Source organism: Peromyscus eremicus, chromosome 3 (genome assembly GCF_949786415.1).
Source record: "Peromyscus eremicus chromosome 3, PerEre_H2_v1, whole genome shotgun sequence".
Classification (NCBI taxonomy): domain Eukaryota; kingdom Metazoa; phylum Chordata; class Mammalia; order Rodentia; family Cricetidae; genus Peromyscus; species Peromyscus eremicus.
The window spans coordinates 95,761,726-95,780,193 of NC_081418.1; the positions used below are offsets into that span (position 1 = coordinate 95,761,726).

Sequence of the window (18,468 nt, forward strand, 5' to 3'; positions counted from 1 at the left end):
CATAGTGGCACACACCTTTAATGGGAGGCAGAGGCAGGCAGATCTCTGTGAATTTGAGGCCAGCCTAGTCTACACTGTGAGTTCCAAACAGCTGGGATTATGTAGAGAGACCCTATTTCAAAAACAAACAAAATATGTGTATAAAACCTTCCCCCGCCGGGCGGTGGTGGCGCACGCCTTTAATCCCAGCACTCGGGAGGCAGAGCCAGGCGGATCTCTGTGAGTTCGAGGCCAGCCTGGTCTCCAAAGCGAGTTCCAGGAGAGGCGCAAAGCTACACAGAGAAACCCTGTCTCGAAAAAACCAAAAAAAAAAAAAAAAAAAAAAAAAAAAAAAAAAAAAAAACCTTCCCCCAGAAGGTTAAAAGGCCATTGTATCTGAATAGGTTCTTGTTTGTTTTTTTGTTGTTGTTGCTTTTTTCCTGGTCCCATGTGAGGGAGGACTGAAAAATAGGAAAACAGCTGTGACACCAACATTCAAGCTGTAGCTACCAAGGCGGTTAACACACTATGGAGGTCTTTATGGTCAAGGTCAGGAAAGTTTCCAGATACAGCAGGACTGAGGAACACCAGAGAAAGGTAACCAAGGACTTAACTCCACCATCAATATGTGGGGAAAGCAGGAAGTTTTCTCATAGTCACGAAAACCTCGAAGAGTGGCAGAGCAGGATAGTAGCAATTCAAAGGTTTTCTATCAAGTTGGGAACATTATGGTCTGGAAATGGCTTTTCTTCTTCTTTGTACTCTCTTAAGCCCCTTAACTGCTGGCTTTAAATATCCAGAGGGATCATGATCACTCACGGGTGAATGGACATCATTTTGACTCAGACTTTTTAACTGCACCTGATCTGTTAGGTTTACTTGGAGGCTCTGATCCAATTTTAGGATTAGTGAATAAAACTTCATATTTGAGCCAGAATTAACTTCCACTTCAGATCGTTTCATTTTGACCAGGTCCCCATAATCCAACTGTTAAAAGAACCATGCTACTCAATTAGTGAGTCTTAATGATTAAGAGTCCAGCTTACCAAAAGGACACCAGATTTTCTTAGTAATTTTACATTACTTTCTTTCTTTTTTTTGTTTTTTCGAGACAGGGTTTCTCTGTAGCTTTGGAGCCTGTCCTGGACTAGCTCTGTAGACCAGGCTGGTCTCAAACTGACAAGAGATCCACCTGCCTCTGCCTCCCAAGTGCTGGAATTATAGGCATGCGCCACCACTGCCCGGCTATATTACTTTCTTATTAAAAGATATTTAGTGATAATTGACTATTTAGAAATGCTTACATACAAAATAAATTGTACGTAATTAGCAGTTTAAATGTACTGCTCCCCTACCCCTACATATTTTTTAGTAGAAAGTTTGTTTATAATCTTGAGGTTGGGGCTAATAGAATGAATAGAAAAACAATATATATAACAACACAATTGCAGTCCAACTAATATGTAAGAATCAACAAAAATATCTTCAGAGAATAATGAAAAAGGTTATAAAAGACAACATAAAAATATAAATAGCAAATCTTAAACTAAATATTTTTAAACACATTTCAGAGTATTGGCAGATGTTAAAAAGCTGAGTCCCTAAACTGGGCCTGGGGATAACACAGCACACATCCCAGAGGGGTTATATTCAGGGGCAGGAGGTAGTAGGCTATAGATTATAGACAGCAATTCAATTTTGATTAGCTAACTAGGTAGGTTTTGTAACTTTTTGGTCAGTTTACATTTTCCTCAATCATCATCTATTTAGATTCTAAAATATATCTGCCTAAAAACTGCAAAACCACCTTTAAAAATATCACCTTTATCCCCATGTGATGCACACACATACATGAAGGCAAACCCACTCATGTAAATCTAAGGAACATCCCTTTGTCTGTGCCTGTGTCTCCATATCCCTAGATATGATCTTCTTTCCTTCTGTGGCAAGAACAACCAGAGAGGGAACTACTGTTCTTTCAACGGATCTGTTCGACTGTACTGATCAGTCCTGGAAATGGATTCCTATAGTGGACAAGCCCTTCTTACCACAGATTTAGCCACAACAGTTTTGACATACTGTTACCACCTTGAAAAGATTTATTTCACTCTCATGTATTTAATTTTAAAATACTTGTTCAGCTCAGTTTTACTGTGTTGTGGTTACAGAATACCAGCTTACTTATAAAACTAATTTGAGATTTGTCAACATTTTGCCTAATGTACAATTATTTTTTGTAAATACTCCATTGATGTTTGGAATTAACAATGGGTGCTGCGTTTTGAGAATAGAGTTTTACAGAGATATCTTAAAACAAACTTGTTAATACTGTACCACAGTCTCCCATCCTTTCTTCATGTGTATGTGAGTCTCAAAGAGCATCCACTCCACTGGTCATATTCTGTATTAGAACCGTCTATGGGTGGGCAAGTCAATGTGTTAAAGCTGAAAATAAATCTCTTTAAAGCTTCTCTTTTGACAAGGACAGATGTGCTACTGTGCCATAGCCACAGTTTGAGAATATGGCAGACAAAGACAAGTAGCATTCACTCAGACACAAAACAAGAAAAACCAAAAAGATCACACGAAAACAAAACAACAACAAAATGTTATCTTTACATGGTTTAGAAATCTGTATTTCTTATTTTCAAATGAAGATTTGATATTATCAGCTGAAAAGTAGAAATGGAAATTTTTATACAATTCAGGCAGGAATAAAGATTAAAAAAGAAATTTTGTACTCTGGTATGAAATTAAGTATTCGTGTAGCCTGACAAGAATCCCACTTCCAGTATATATGTGAAGGACCGTCACAGAGAGACAAAGATCTGCACTGCTTGTTTTGTGTACTGGACATCTGGGCTGAGTGCCCAGCAGAGCACATGTAAATGTGCAGAGTCTCCATAGAGTATTATGCAGTGATTAGACACCTGGGTTAGATATACTTGTAATGATCAGATGCCAATGGATTCTGAACCAATGAGCATAAAAGGAAGAAGGGGAAAAGGATGGGGGGGGAGGAGGAGGAGGAGGAAGAAGAGGAAGAGGAAGAGGAGGAAGAAGAAACAGTGGTATGCTTTTTATACTGAAATGCGTGTACACACACACACACACACACACACACACACACACACACACGTTTTTGTTTTTTTCTTGGTTTTTCAAGACAGGGTTTCACTGTGTAGCCCTGGCTGTCCTGGAACTTGCTCTGCAGATCAGACTGACCTCGAACTCTGAGATCCATCTGCCTCTGTCCGCTGAGTCCTGGGATTAAAGGCGTGCGCCACCACAAGCTCAGCAACACAGTAATTTTTAAGAACCCATGTGACTCAAAATACATTTTTTAAAGGCCAGTCACATGATTGAAATAAGAACGGCTACAAGGAAATTTTTTTAAAGGGAGGCCATGAATGGGAACACATTTAATTCAACCAATTCTTAGCACTAAAGTTATTTTTTTTGGTCAGGCATGATAGCGTTATACTGTAAAGCTACAACCTGGGAGACTTAGGCTGAAAGATTACAAGCTTGGAATAAGCTTTAGGTTACACAGAAAAACTATGTATATCAAAAAAAAGGGTGATGATGAAGCTGAGGTGGAGGAAGAGGAGATAGAAAAGGTATAGAAACTGCACAGTATTTCTCTCGTACTTCTCTTTCACCACACTTCTGAGAAGATTCACTAGGACAAAACTGGAGGGTCAGATGATCATTCAGGCAGAAAATAAAAATTAATGAGAGATTTGGAAATCTGAATTCTCTGCACACCTATTAGTGTCACACAAAAACAAGTTTTGGGTGGGGATAGGGAGCTGGAGAGATGGCTCAGTGGTTAAGGGCACTTTTTAATTCCTTGCAGAAGACCAGGGTTTGATTCCCAGTACCTGTATAGTGGCTCAAAACCATGTGTAACTCTAGTTCCAGGAGATCTGATGCCCTCTTCTGACTTTCATGGGCACCAGACAAACACCCCATGAGGTGCACGTACATACATACATGCAGGCAAAACACTCACACTCATAAAATAAAGACAAACAATATCCCCCCCGACACACAAATTTTACAGTTTCTTATTAGAAAATATATCTGGCAAGGGTGTCCAAAATACTTAGTGGAGGAAAACTAGTCTGCAGCAGATGGTGTTAGGACAGCTGGATAGCAACACACAAAGAAATAAGGCTGCCCCATACAACCTTTAAAGAGTAGCTGAAATTGACATAAACTAAATGAAAGCTAAAATTATAGAGCCACTAGGAGAAAAGTAAGGAGTATTTCTTTGTGTGACTTTGGGTCGAGGCGTGTAAGATGCAACACGAAGGTGCACAAGTGCTGAAGTACACGAACAGGACGCTAAAGTTTGAGTGCCGCATTGCAAGTGAAATTAACAGTCTGCAGAGCAATGCAAAACAGGGAAGAACGAGCGCAGAGTGGTGGCACTCGTCTTTAACCTCAGTACTTGGTAGGCAGAGGCAGTTGGATCTTTTGAGTTCCAGGCCAACTAAACTGGTCTACGCAGCGAGTTCAGAGCAGCCAGGGCTACGTAGAGAGACACTGTTTTTTTTTAAAAAAAAAAAAAAAAAAAAAAAGCCAGGAGTCCAGTCGGAGAGAGAAAAGGGATTCCATAAGCAAGTGCATCATGATAATGATGGGGAAACCTGCAGAGATGACCAAATCAAAACTAGTGGGAACTCATGAAAGTTGGATCAACGGCTGTGGAGCCTGCATGGGACTGGACTAGGCCCTCTCATGGTGAGACAGTTGTGTAGCTTGATCTGCTAGGGGCCCCCCTGGTGGTAGGGTCAGAAGCCACCCCTGGTGCATAAGGGGTTTTTTGGAGCCCACTACCTATGATGGGACACCTTGTGCAGCCTTGTGGGGGTAAGAGGGGGTGGGTTGGGAGGGGGGGACTGGGGGCGCGGGGGGGGGGGGGGGAGGGAAGAGGGGGATCTTTGATTGGTGTGTAAAATGAATGAAAAAAGTTCTTAATAAAAAGAGGAAAAAAATGGGGGAAGAACATGTTTTCAAATCATATACCCTTTTAAAGATTGAAATCAGGCTTTGTAGAGGACTCAGACAACATGACTAAAGAAACACTCCTAAAGTCAATTAAGTAATTATTACAGTCAGCATTACTGTATTTCCAGTTTAAAACTTTTGACTTTTCTGTATGATTAAAACAACAAAACAACAACAAATACATAGTTGCGGTGGCACAACAGGAAACAGACAGGGAGTTTTGAGTTTCAAAGCCATATAAAATAAGATAAATAAATCTTTTAAAAATAAGTAATACCTACTAAAAAACACAAAATACAAAAACTGACTCAAGAAATAGAAATCAAAGAAAAACACATGACCTATGGCTATGGCACTCACTGGTGAGTTCTTTCAAACACATAAAGAATTGACATTAACAACAGCATCAATCTATCACTCATCATCAAAACACAGCAGGATGACAAACTCGGTCCATGAGGCTGGTACTACCCTGACAACAAAGAAGGCAAAGACATCATAAGACAACTACAGGCCATATGAATACAGATGCAAGTCTAGTAAACTGAATCCCATGGCACAAGAAAAGGATTGCATAACGTAACAAAATGGGAATTACACCAGGACTGGAAGTTCGATTCAACATGTGATTCTCAATTAATGTAAACCATATTAATAGAAAGTGGGATGGTAGTGATGATCATTTCATCAGCTGCCAAATTTGACCAAAACCAAAAACTTTTTATAATAAAAATAAAATACAGACGAGGAAAAGGGAACTTCCTCAATACAACAAATCACGAGAGAAAAGTCCACAGTTAACACATTCTCAATTGTGAAAGATTAAAAGTATTTCTCCTGCAAACATAAACAAGAATACTTGCTTTACCATTTAACAATCTACTAGAAGTTTTCGGTAAATCAATTAGAAAAATTAAAACCATCCAAACTGAAAAGAAGAAAGATTGTCTCTATTTGCAGATGAGAGGAAATTCTACATGTTCTACAAGAAAATTAAGAATTAAATAATCCCAACACCCAGGAGGCAGAGTCAGGCAGATCTCTGTGAGTTCGAGACCAGCCAAGTCTACAGAGTGAGTTCCAGCACAGACAGGGATGCATAGTGAAACTCTATCTCAGAAAAAAAAAGGAAGAAAGAGAGAGAGAGAGAGGGAGAGAGAGAGAAAGAGAGAGAGGGAGGGAGGAAGGGAGGGAGAGTGGGAGAGGGAGGGAGGGAGGGAGGGAGGGAGGAAGAGAAGAGACGAGAAGAGAAAAAAGAGGTAACAAATCAATTTAACAATGCTGCTAAGGTACAAGATCAACATGTAAAAATTAGCTATGTATCTATATACCAACAAATAATCCAAAAATTAAATTAAAACAATTACACTTACAATAGCATCAAAAAGAATAAAATATTTACAAGTATGGGCTATTAAAGGACTCTGAGTGGTCAAAACAATCTCGAAAACAGGACAGTTCTTTCTAACAAAACTTTTGATGGCGCACACAGTCACACAGCGCACATGATTTCTGACGACAGTGCCAAGGAACAAATGGGAAAAAATAGTGTAAAAGACGATCTTGCCAGAACTAGACACAACATGCCAAAAGATGAAGATAGATCCTTTCTGAATACCATATATAAAAATTAACTCAAAATAGAATTTCTAAATATTAAAGCTAGACTAAAAAGACAAAAACCTTATGACATCAGATTTGGCAACAATTTCTCGGATATGACTCCCAAAACACAGGTAACAAAAAGCAAATGCTGCACTATTAAAACTGCTTTATGTCACAAGATACCACCAACAAAAAGACTGTGTGAGAGGCCGCTTACTGAATGGGAAAACGTATTTTCAGAATATGCATTTAGTAAGGAGCTACTATACTGAAGATAAAGAAAAGTCTAACAACTCCAGTACGAAAAGCCAAGTAGCTAAGTTTCTAAAGGTCAAAGGACTTAAAAAAAAAAAAAAAAGGCTAAAGAAGATATACAAATGGTTAAAATGCATATACTACAAGTTCAACATGGTTAATCACTACAGGTAAATCAAATTCACAGTGAGAAACCACTTCCTAGTCAATAGCACAGCTAGAAGATAAAATTAAAAAACAGAAAATAAATCCTGGTAAGGATGTGTTGAAATGGAAACCCTTGTACAGTACTGGTGAGAGTGTAAAACCATGCAGCCACAGAGGAGGCGGTCTGCAGGAGCCCTCACAAGACTGCTGGGAGCAGCAGAAAGGACAGCCACTGTGGTCTTAACAGTTGGGCAGTTCCTTAGTAAGAGAGAATTGCCATATGATTTGGCATTTCCACTCTTAGGTGTACCACAAAGAACTGCATATTATAGGGATCCAGGATCAGCCCTATTCACAACAGCTGAAGAGTTGAAAGTATCCAACTGTCTATCACTGGATGTATACACTGATTAAAAAACCAGTATGTTGTAGACACATAAAACAGAATAGTATCAAACATGAAAATCGAAAATACTGTTTGTGCTTTAACATAGATGAGTCTTGGAAAAACATAAGACTGATGTGGGGCTGGAACTACAGCTTGGTGGTAGAGCACTTGGCTCAAAAGGAGTGGGGGCTGGGGAGAGCCTGACAAAAATCACATACTATATAGTTGTGTTTATATGAAATGACCAGAACAGACAAGTCCCCAGAAACAGAAGCAGAAGATTGGCTGCCAAGGGCTGGTGAAAAGGGCAGGGCATGGATGATTATTAGAAGCCCCAAATGTCTTTTAATTATTTAAGCAGGGGGAAAAAAAACTTTCTAGACTCTTGAGATAGGGTCTCACTAAGTATCTCAGGATGGTCTTGAACTCACAGCAATCTTCCTGTCTCAGCTTCCTGAGTACTTCAAATACAGATATATACCATGATGTTCAGCTCAAAAGTGTAAACTTTGTATTACGTGGTCACACATTAACTTTCTACCTGAATCCTCTTCCCTCTTTCCAGTGTTATTTCCAGTCTGTTTATGACTTAAAAAAAAAAAAAAATCAATGTATGTGATCAGTGTCATTTCATATCCACCCAAAGCTTACTCATGAGAAATACTGCTTATGGTAAACAGAGCATCTCCTATCTCCTTCCCTATAGGCCAGCAATGGCCATGAAATCCTACCAACAAAGTATTTTTGAGCACAAATTGCATTTATTTATAAATTATTTCACTAACCATATAATTATAAAATATACAAAAATAGAAAACTTGAAAGCTTGAGTAAAATAAACATAAATTCTATTTTTCCTATTCCAATGGACAGAGCATCTCTCCTTGGAGAGCTCTTCTCTAGATTTGATTTTGCTTTTTGAGACAGGTTTACACTAAGTAGCTAAGGCTGGCCTCAAACTCATGATTCCCCTTGCTTCAGCATCCTGAATGCTGAGATAGCAAGTGTGCACCATCATGTATATGGCTCTAATTTTACTCTTGTGGTTTTTTTTTTTGTTTGTTTTTTTTTTTTTAACCAACTCGTATTGAAGTAATGCAACCTCACAGCCTGGCGGCTGTGGCATCTACCATGAGGGATTTGGAAGTCTGTTACCTTGTAATGTCTTCTTTATGAAGACAGATGAGGAAACTTCACTTAGGTATTTGTAACTGAAATAACTAATGATTTTGAAATTCTGACTTGCTTTTATAATTCAATGTTAAGTGACTACAACTTATCTTCCAGAGCATGTAACACCAAACTTGTAGCTTATTTCTGGCAAACACATCCACCAGGTGTATTTATTGCCCTCTGGCTTTAAGTTGCCTTTCCATCTTATTTCTTTTAAATCATGGTGTGGCTTACCCCATTTTCAATTTTTGTATGATCCTAATGTTTCATTTACTTAAAAACAATGTCGTATTATATGTGTATGTGTTTAAAGGCAATTCAAATACTTCTCAGAAGACAGGAGGAAAGAATACAAAACAAAACCCCCTTCCCCGGGCCGAACAGAGGCCATGCTAAGCTTGAAGCTCCCTTGGTCAGGGTCTTCCTTTTACTTCACAGATTCTGAAAACTATCTAGTGCAAAGGTCTGCATCCAAAGGGTGATTGGCAAGTGTGTGTTGGTGGAAAGAAATGACAACAAACAATAGTGCTGTGCTACACTTTCTCACTCTTTTCAGCTGGGAAGAAACGTTATAGTGAGGAAAGGGCAAATGGCTTTTTTTTTTTCCACCTGTGTGAAGAGGTTAACTAAAAAGTCCACAAAAAAGGCAGTCACAATGCCAGTTGAATTTGTAGCCGTGTACCTGGATGTGCCTCCTCCTGGTGTGCTCAGAAGTCATTTGGGGATAGCCTGTGTTCAGTGCCTTCTTGCTGTGATTGGCCCACTTCTCCAGATATCTCCTCTGTTGATTAGTGACACTGTTGTATAATTTAATTCGCCTGGGTGACAAATACAGTCTTTCATGGCCAAAAGCTTGGACCAATCGGGCTGTGTCAATGGTGGATATGGAGCTACTCCTTTCATTTAAAGTCACATCCCGGTCAGTTTGGGTCAATACATCTGAGTCCACGGGAGAAGTCGTGCTGGAAAAAATGTTGGGACTATCTGTGAGGAGCTCACTTTCCTCTGAGGGTCTAGATTCCGAGGAGGTATTGCTGATATAATTAAAACCTGGTTGTTTTCTCAAGATGTATTTATCTAACTTAACCTGCTCAATCTTAATCTGATTGGACTTCCCACCGTGATGAGACAGCACTCTGCTTTTTCTAAAGTCACCAGTACTCTGACCTTTCTCTAGGCTCTTAGGCCACTTCCTCTGCAGCTTGCCTTTCTGCTGATGCTGCCTCCTCCCAGTCCGCCCCCTCATTCCTCGTCCCCCTCTGCTTTCATCTTGTGTACTTTCTGAGGCCTGGAGGGAAAGTGTGATGGGATTCTGAAGCAGTTTAGCCAAACGATCAAGTCGTTCCACCAAAGAGAGTTCATTCTTATCACAAACGCCAGGAGGTTTCTGCTGCTTCTGTCGCTCCTGGTACTTATTCCAGAGTTCATTCAAACTCACGGTGCACTGCGTTGTTAACTCTGGAGTGACCTTCTGATCCTTTTTATGGTCATTCGTCTGTCTTTTGCTTTTTGGGTCTCTGGCCTGATTCTTGATAGTATGCATCTTCTCATTGTCTCCCAAATTCAAATTGATGCTGAGGCTTTTAATTCTAGTATAATCCATCTTGGTCTTGTCTGCACTTGGGCCAGGAGGAGGAAGGCAGCTGTGTTCTGAATGATGGTGGAAGAAATCCTTCCACGAGTGCTGCATGAAAACACTCCTTCCCAAGGACTCATGGCAGAGATCTTGCTCATGGGGCAGGTGCACTGGATGATGGAAGTAAAACTTGGCTGACCTGAAGACCGAGTGAGTGGTGTTTTCAAATGCTGAATGACATTCAGACTCTGAAAAGAACAAAAAGAAAAAAAGATTTTGAAAGAATTTGGAAATATTTGTATTCCTTTATAAATACTGTTTTTTCTTTAGACATAGAACATGTGCTTAGCAACCAGACTGACATGAATCAAAATATATGGATTCTGGGTTAACTCTGCCATTATGTGACAGAGCTGGGGCTGGATGTCAGATGAAAGAGTGCTTGCCTAGCACGCACAAAGCCCTTGGTTCAATTCCCAAAATGCTATAAACTTCATTTATAGTCCCAGCACTAAAAAAATAGAGACAGGAGGATCAGTTATTCCAGGTCATCCTCTGCTACACAACCAGTTCAAGGCCAGCCTGGTCTAATTATATGGTACCCTGTCTCAAAAACTAAAAATAAGTGTCCAAGCGCTAGAGTATAAAAGCCATTGGGCCTCTGAGAGTTCAAAGGCCAGCCTGGTCTACACAGTGAGTTCTAGGCCAGTCAAGGCTACTTTGTCTCAAAAACAACAACAAAACAAATCTGGACTGAACTCTTCCATCATGTGACAAAGCTATGTGACCTCAAGGACAGCCCTTTAGTTCCCCACAGTACCATTAGTTCCCTTATATATTCATGACCTGTTCTAGATAGGCAATTTTTTGTATGCGTTCTTTCTTTAAAGAAGTTCACCCTGATAGTAAGACTTAGATGGATATCTCCAGCTAAAATCCCTGAGATTTCACCATCAGCATTAAGTGGGTGAAGTGAAAAGAACTTATTTTAAAGCCTCATGTTTGGGCAATCATTCCACATCAAAACAGGCATTGCTGAAGGCAATCATATCTTACAGTTTACTAGAATGTGTTTCTCTGAGCTGCACATTAAAACTTCATCCCTGATTGCTGGCCCATTCAAATCATGGCAGCAGCATTCAGAAACTCTTATGCTGGCTCATTCCTTTGTTCCTCTTCACAGTCAAGTTGCTAAAGTAGCAAACATGTATTTTCCTGGTCTTTAACTCATTCCCAAACCAATTCTCTCTTCAAATTTTATGGAGTTTAGCCACCCCACTGGATTATAACAGCTCTGATGTGACCAATGGTCTCCCCAAAGAGCCAATTCTATCTAGATAGTATGCTCACACCCAAAAGTCCCTTTCAAGATGATCACACTTCTTCTCATGGTTTTTAGTATCATTGCAGTGTCAATATATACTCATAGATTTATATTACAATCCCAGATTTATATCTATGTATCAGATATATCAGTTAGATGTACAGTCACCTTAACTTTTAAATGTTGTTAACTGAATTCTATTCTAGCCTTTACTAAGAAATCCATTAAAAAAAAACAATTAGAAGTAATATAAAAGCTTAGGTAGGTTTCAAGATAAAAATATGTGCTTACAATTTGAATTTTATATACTTACAGTAAGTAAACTGAAAATAAAATAAAAACCAATTCTAGCACAAACATGTAACAAAAGATATACAGCAAATATAACTATGCCTATGTGTTGTAGTGGTCTGAAGGACAATGTCCCCTGGAGACTCAGGCATTTGAATACTTGGTCTTCAGGTGGTGGCACTGTTTGGGAAGGCTTAGTTGTGGCCTTGCTAGATGAAGTATATCCCTGGGGGCAGGCTTTGAGGTTTCAAAGACTTACATCATTCCCAATTCACTCTCTATTCTTCATGCTTGCAGTTTTAAGACATAAGCTCTTAGCTTGCTTGCTGTGGGATGTTCTGTATGTTAAATGTGTTGCTCTGATTGGTTAATAAATAAAACACTGATTGGACAGTACCCAGGCAGGAAGTACAGGCGGAACAAGGAGAGAGGAAAATTCTGGAAAGTGGAAGGCTGAATCAGGAGCTGCTGCCAGCCACTGCCATGAGTACCAACATGTAAGATACTGGTAAGCCACGAGCCATGTGGAAAAGTATAAATTTATAAAAATGGGTTAATTTAAGATAGAAGAACTAGATAACAAGAAGCCTGCCACGGCCATACAGTTCGTAAGTAATATAAGTCTCTGTGTATTTACTTGGTTGGGTCTGAGTGACTGTGGGACTGGCGAGTGAGAGAGATTTGTCCTGACCGTGGGCCAGGCAGGACTGGAGAAAACTTCTGCTACACTTGCTCCAGTCACCATACCTGCCTGCTACCACACTTCCTCTCCATGATGGTGATGGACTCCTATCCCTCTGGAACCATAAGCCCAAATAAACCCTTCTTTCTGTAAGTTGCCTGGATCATGTTGTTTTATCACAGTAATAAAAAAGAAACTAATACAGAAGTGGTTCTAATTACCAGTGTGACTATATTCACCACATGAAACAGGGGAAAAAAAGGCACTTCATATAAGTTTTATGTAATGTATGTGTATACACATACACATAGACAAATACAAACATATACACTATTGAAAGAAAGAAAATTAGGCTACCCATAAAAATATGGTGGCTTATAAATGACTACAAAATTATTAAAGTCCTATACACAAATTCTTGAAAATATAATTCTAGTCATTATAGCACAAAAATAAAACACTAGAAAAGAATCTAATAAAAGAATCACAAAACCCATACTCTGAACACTACGAATTACTGCTATGAAATTAAATATTTAAATAAATGAAAAGCATCTCATCCATAGAGTAAAAGAGAACAAATAGGAACACTCTATAGACCCAGTGCGATCCCTATCAGAATCCCAGTTTGTTCTTTTGTAGAAACTGACAAAATAATTCTAAAATTCATATGCAATTTTAAGGAATCTAGAGGAGAAAACATGATTCTGAAAAATAAAACAAAGTTTTAAAACACATCCCTAGGTCAAACCTTACCATAAGTCAACAGTAATCAAGACAGATTGGTATTATCATAGAATCAAAGCATAGATCAACAGATACCATTGACAGTCCTGAAATAAAATTATGTATCTATAGTCAGTTGATTTTTGGTAAAAGTTTCAAGACCATCTGATGAGGAAATAGTTGTTTTAATAGCTAGCGTCATGATAAATGAATACTCACATTTATCAAACTTGAAAACTGTGTTCCAAAGAACATTATTACCAAAATAAGCCAGGAGCCTACAATTCCAGGTACTTGGGAAGCTAAGACAGGAAAATCACAAAATCAAGGTCTGTCTGGACAACGCTATTCTATGTCCATCCTCCTCCTAACTCTAGCACTTGGCAATCACCTTTCTACATTCTGTTTCTATGATTTTTGTCTACTTGAGATATTTCATATTAGTATAATCAAAAAATACTTGTACCTTAGTGACTAGGCTATTTTGTTTAGTATTATGTCCCTATAAGGTTCATCCACATTGTAGCATGTGGCATAATTTCCTCATGAAGGCTTCATAATAACCATCTTTAAACACATTTTCTTTTTTGATGTTTTGTTTGAGACAGGTCTAGTTATGTATTCCATAATGACCTTGAGTTCACTATGTAGACCATAGTAGCCTATAATTTGTAATCCTCCTGCTTCTGCTTCATGAGTGCTTGGGTTACAGGCATATACCACAGTGGTGGTTTGAACAGATATACAGCCCCCCCCCCAGACTCATGTATTTGAATACTTGGCCCATAGGGAGTGGCACTATTAGGAAGTATGGCCTTGTTGGAGGAAGTACGTCACTGTAGAGACAGGCTTTGAGGTCTCATATGCTCAAGCTATCCCCAGTGTGGCACACGGTCTCCTTCTGCTGCCTGCAGATCAAGATGTAAAACTCTCAGCTACCTCTCCAGCAACATGTCTGCCTGTATGCCACCATGTTTCCCACCATAATGATAATGAACTAAATCTCTGAACTAGAAGCCAACCCCAGTGAAATGTTTCCCTTTATAAGAGTTGCTGTGGTCATGGTGACTCTTCACAACAGAAACCCAAACTAAGACAACTACTCTTCATTGACCAATAATTCACTCTTTCCTTATCCATTATCTGATGGACAGTTGGATCACTTCTACCTCTTGGTTATAATGAATAACACTGATAAACATGTTGTGAAGTGTGAGGTCTTGCTCTGGATTCTTTTGAATATATGCACCAAAGTGGGACTGCTATATCAACTGGTAATTCTTTAATTTTTTTTAAGGGAATACAACATTGTTTTCCAGAACAACTACACCATTTTACATTCCTGCTGGTAGTGCATTAATTCCAAGTTTTCCTTATTCTTCCCAATAGTTGGCAGCGTCCTTTAATTGTGGCCATTCTGATAAGCATGAGCTGTTAGTTCCTTGTGGTTTTGAGCTACATTTCTCTTAAATTAGTTGAGTGTCATTTCATATTCTCTTGGATCAAATCTATATTTTCTTTGGAGAACTATATGTTTAACTCCTTGTTCATTTTTAAGTCAGGTTTGTTTTTTTGTTTTCAAGGTACACATGCTCCTTATAAATTCTAGGGGTAACTCTTGACAGATGAGTTGATTTTCCCAATTTTGCTGATCGTCTATTTCCATTCTTGCTTGCTTCCAGGTGTACAAGTTTTTTAGTTTAACCAAGTTTCACTTGTCTTATTAAAAAAGTGATTACCAAAATACAGTTTCCTGAAGCTTTACTCTTATATCTTCTATTAGTTTTAGGAGCTCAGGTCTTCTGTTTGTGTCTAATCTTTTTTGATGTAATTTTTATGTAAAGTAATGATTTGACTTCATTCTTCTAATGTGGTTATCCAGTTTTTCTATACTATCATCCTTTCCTAGGACTTGTACCCTTGGAAAAAATTATTTTATATATTCTACATGTGAGTAGTTATTGAAAATTCTTTTCAGCATACTGAGTTAGTAGACTGAATGCTTGCTCCTTTTTCTTACATGGAAACATCTTCTAACAGGTAAAAATTGACAGCTGAACAGTAATGGTTTGTGTTCTGTATGCTCTTGTCATAATATCAGGGTCAAATACAAACCAAGTCATTTAATTTGGCTTTTTACTATTATATATCGATGTTATCCTTCTCAGTACTCTAGAGTAACTTCAGGTTTCCATGTTTCAGTACTAAGACATGATACTGTACTTCTAAGATCATCATTTCTCAGTGTCTGGTGGAATTAGTTCCTGGACTTCTCACAGATACCAAAATCTGTAGATGCCAAGTGCTTTACATAAAACAGGAAGAGGCTTGCATATATCTATGTACATGGATGTATATCAGTACTTCTATTCTTTAAATTGTCACTGGATTACTTTTAACACCAGAAACAAGGTAAATGCTAAGGTCAATGGTCATTATCCTATGCTGTCTGTGAAGAGTAATGATTAAAAAAAAAAAAAAAAGAAGACCATACTAGGTCAACGAAGAAAACTTCTTTCTCAAATGTTTTCTGCATGGAGTTGGTTGAATTGGGTATGGAAGGCTGAATGTATTTACTTGTAATACTGCTTCTATATATATTTCCCTAGAATTAACATTTATTTTACAAATCCACATATATAGCCATGCTGACAAAGCAATATTGAAATGATATTGATAAGTAAAATAGAAAAGCATCTTATTTTCATCACAATGGACCAGAAACAGAGACACTAGCACTCAGGCATACACACTGACTGACATATACTGCATTACCTGCAATGTCTATCTCTAAGGATCCTTCTTTCTCTGGGCAGCGTTCCTGAGGGATGGTCCTCTCAACACAGATCTCCTCCTTCTGTTCAATGGATTTAGTGCCTGGCAGGTTTTCAGTTCTTCCGTCTTGTACAGTGGTACTACTGTAACCTAGGAGAACAAAATGAACACATTAATACATACAAGAAGCTGACCCAAAAAAGCTTCTAACCATCTCATATATGAAAGCCATCGTTGGTGACACTGTAAAACATAAATATCTATACCACAATGTTTAGAAAAATGCAAACTGGAGTTAAAAATCACATATATTCAAACATGTCATAGAGAGCTACAGAATCACAATAAGGTGCTGGAGAGATGGTTCAGCAGTTAAAAGTACTTGTTGCTCTTGCAGAGGACCTGGGCTCAGATTCCAGACCACATGGTGGCTTGCAATCATCTGTATGTAACTCCAGTTCAAGGTGATACTCTTCTGATCTCCATGGGCACCAGGAATTCAAATGGAGCACACACATACATATAGGCAAAACACCCATACACATAAAATAAAATCAATTAAAAATGTATTATCTATTTTAAAAGTTTTTTTTTTAAAAAGAATCACCATAAGAGCAGATGAAGAGGTATTAAGTAACCAAACAAAGAAAAAAGAAATTCTAGCAAGCAGTACTATAGGAGAACTCCAGACAACTGACTTGGGTCTCTGAAGATAGGAAACATTCAGAAGTGGAAATCAAGTCACTGAAAGCGAAGAAGCCCCATAACCCAGAGTGGAATAGGAAAGCCACCAAACATCTACAGATTTGATAAGAGGGGAAAACCAGAGTAGGTGAAGTTATTTTGGAGCTGGTCCTAACATTCTAGAAGACTACTAAAAGAGCTGAGGTTTTATTCCCAAGGACAATGAGGACTAAAGTGTATCAGGAGACTAACATAATCAAAATGGTTTCAGGAATGTTCATTTAGCAACAGTAAAAAAGTGGTCAAATTTTGGAGTGTTTCCAAGACTACAAATCTAAAGTCTTAGGAAAAACTGCATGTAAAAAGAAAAGTACTTTATGCTCTAAAATATCTCTAGTTCATAACTGTGGCATAAATATCAGCTGTCCTCTAATACACATTTTCTTTTTCCTCTAAAATAGCTGAGCATGTATGTTACCAGAATAAAGACTCAGCCTCCTTGTCAATGCAACTTGATGTGACCACATGACTTAGGCTGGCCTCTAGGATGGAAGGAGAGTGTAACTTCTAAGAAGCTCCCCTAAGGAAGAACAAGCTTTTCTCTTTCCCTTTCTTCCTGCTGGGTGGAATGCCAGCTGATGGTACAGCTTGAGAATGAAGGCCAGAAATGCAACAACAGAGGAACGCAGAGCACTGCCCCCTGAGCTCTGGATTTATAAGAAATGTTTTCTTGTCCTCTTTAAACCCTGTTACATTTTGGGTTTTTATCTCTTAGAACCAAAGTTAATACTAAATTAAGCATGCTACTGCAGGCAAATTCCGCATAATCCTATTGAAGTAAAATAACTTCCAAAGTAAATGAGTTGAATATCTACAGTTTTTGTACAACAATGGTAGGAGACTATCTTTAGAAAAAATATTATGTAATTTATGTGAGAGACTACTTTAACTCAGTTAAAATGTATAGCATATTTAATAAATTCAACAACTGGTATCACTGCTATTCATTTTTAAAATATTCTAAAGGATAAAAAAATTAAAAGCAGCTATAAAAATTCAGTAAAACAGGATCTTACAAGCAAAATTTAAACATGGTAAGAGCTTCATAATAATGACTTGGAAACTGCATGCCAAGTAAGAAAGGAGGGAAGAATAAGAGGAAGAACGTTTGTATTCAAAATGAATCATATGGAATGATTGACATAAATTAGGAGAAAATGTAACAGTTCTATCAGATGGAGGATTAATTCTATAAACAATAAAGAAAAGACAAAAACAAGAATATAAACAAGGAGGGCTGAAGAGATGGCTCAGTGGTTAAGAGCACTGGCTGCTCTTCCAGAGGTCCTCAGTTCAATTTCCAGCAACCACATGGTGGCTCACAACCATCTGTAATGAGATCTGGTGCCCTTTTCTGGCCTGTAGGGATACATACATTGTATATTTAAAAAAAAAAAAAAAAAAAAAGAATATAAACAAGGAAAAAAGTTCTAGACAGTCCTAAAAAATAAATTGTCCAGATTATGGTATTATGGTAACAAAACAACAACAAAAAGCCTTTTCTCAAGCCTTATATTTATATATATATTTCATGTGGAGAGTATCTTGTGATAGTGAAATAAATTACTGAAAAAAAGAAAAGGCCCCTGGTAGGTCAATTTCTGACAATAAGATTACTTTGTAATATCACATAGTCAAAAGTTCTACATAAATGTCTTAAAGAATTTTTAAAATGTCAATTTTATCTATACCAAAGTCAAACAAAACTGTAGCCAGAACCCTTCAGCTGCTTCACATGAGCAAGCTGGGTGGAGGCCTGTACACAGCAGAGAGAGACTGGAGAGCAC

General features: G+C 38.2%; 1 protein-coding gene across 5 annotated transcripts in view; it reads right to left on the reverse strand.

The window, feature by feature from the left end:
* Alms1 (ALMS1 centrosome and basal body associated protein) overlaps positions 1–18,468 on the reverse strand; it is a 114,119-nt gene that overhangs the window by 15,261 nt on the left and 80,390 nt on the right. For all 5 annotated transcript variants that reach the window (XM_059258071.1, XM_059258068.1, XM_059258069.1 and 2 more), the window contains 2 exons: positions 15,938–16,087; positions 9,246–10,387 (listed from right to left, as the gene is read on the reverse strand). In XM_059258071.1, coding sequence (XP_059114054.1) covers positions 9,246–10,387; positions 15,938–16,087 — 1,292 coding nt within the window. The remainder of the gene's footprint in view (positions 1–9,245; positions 10,388–15,937; positions 16,088–18,468) is intronic.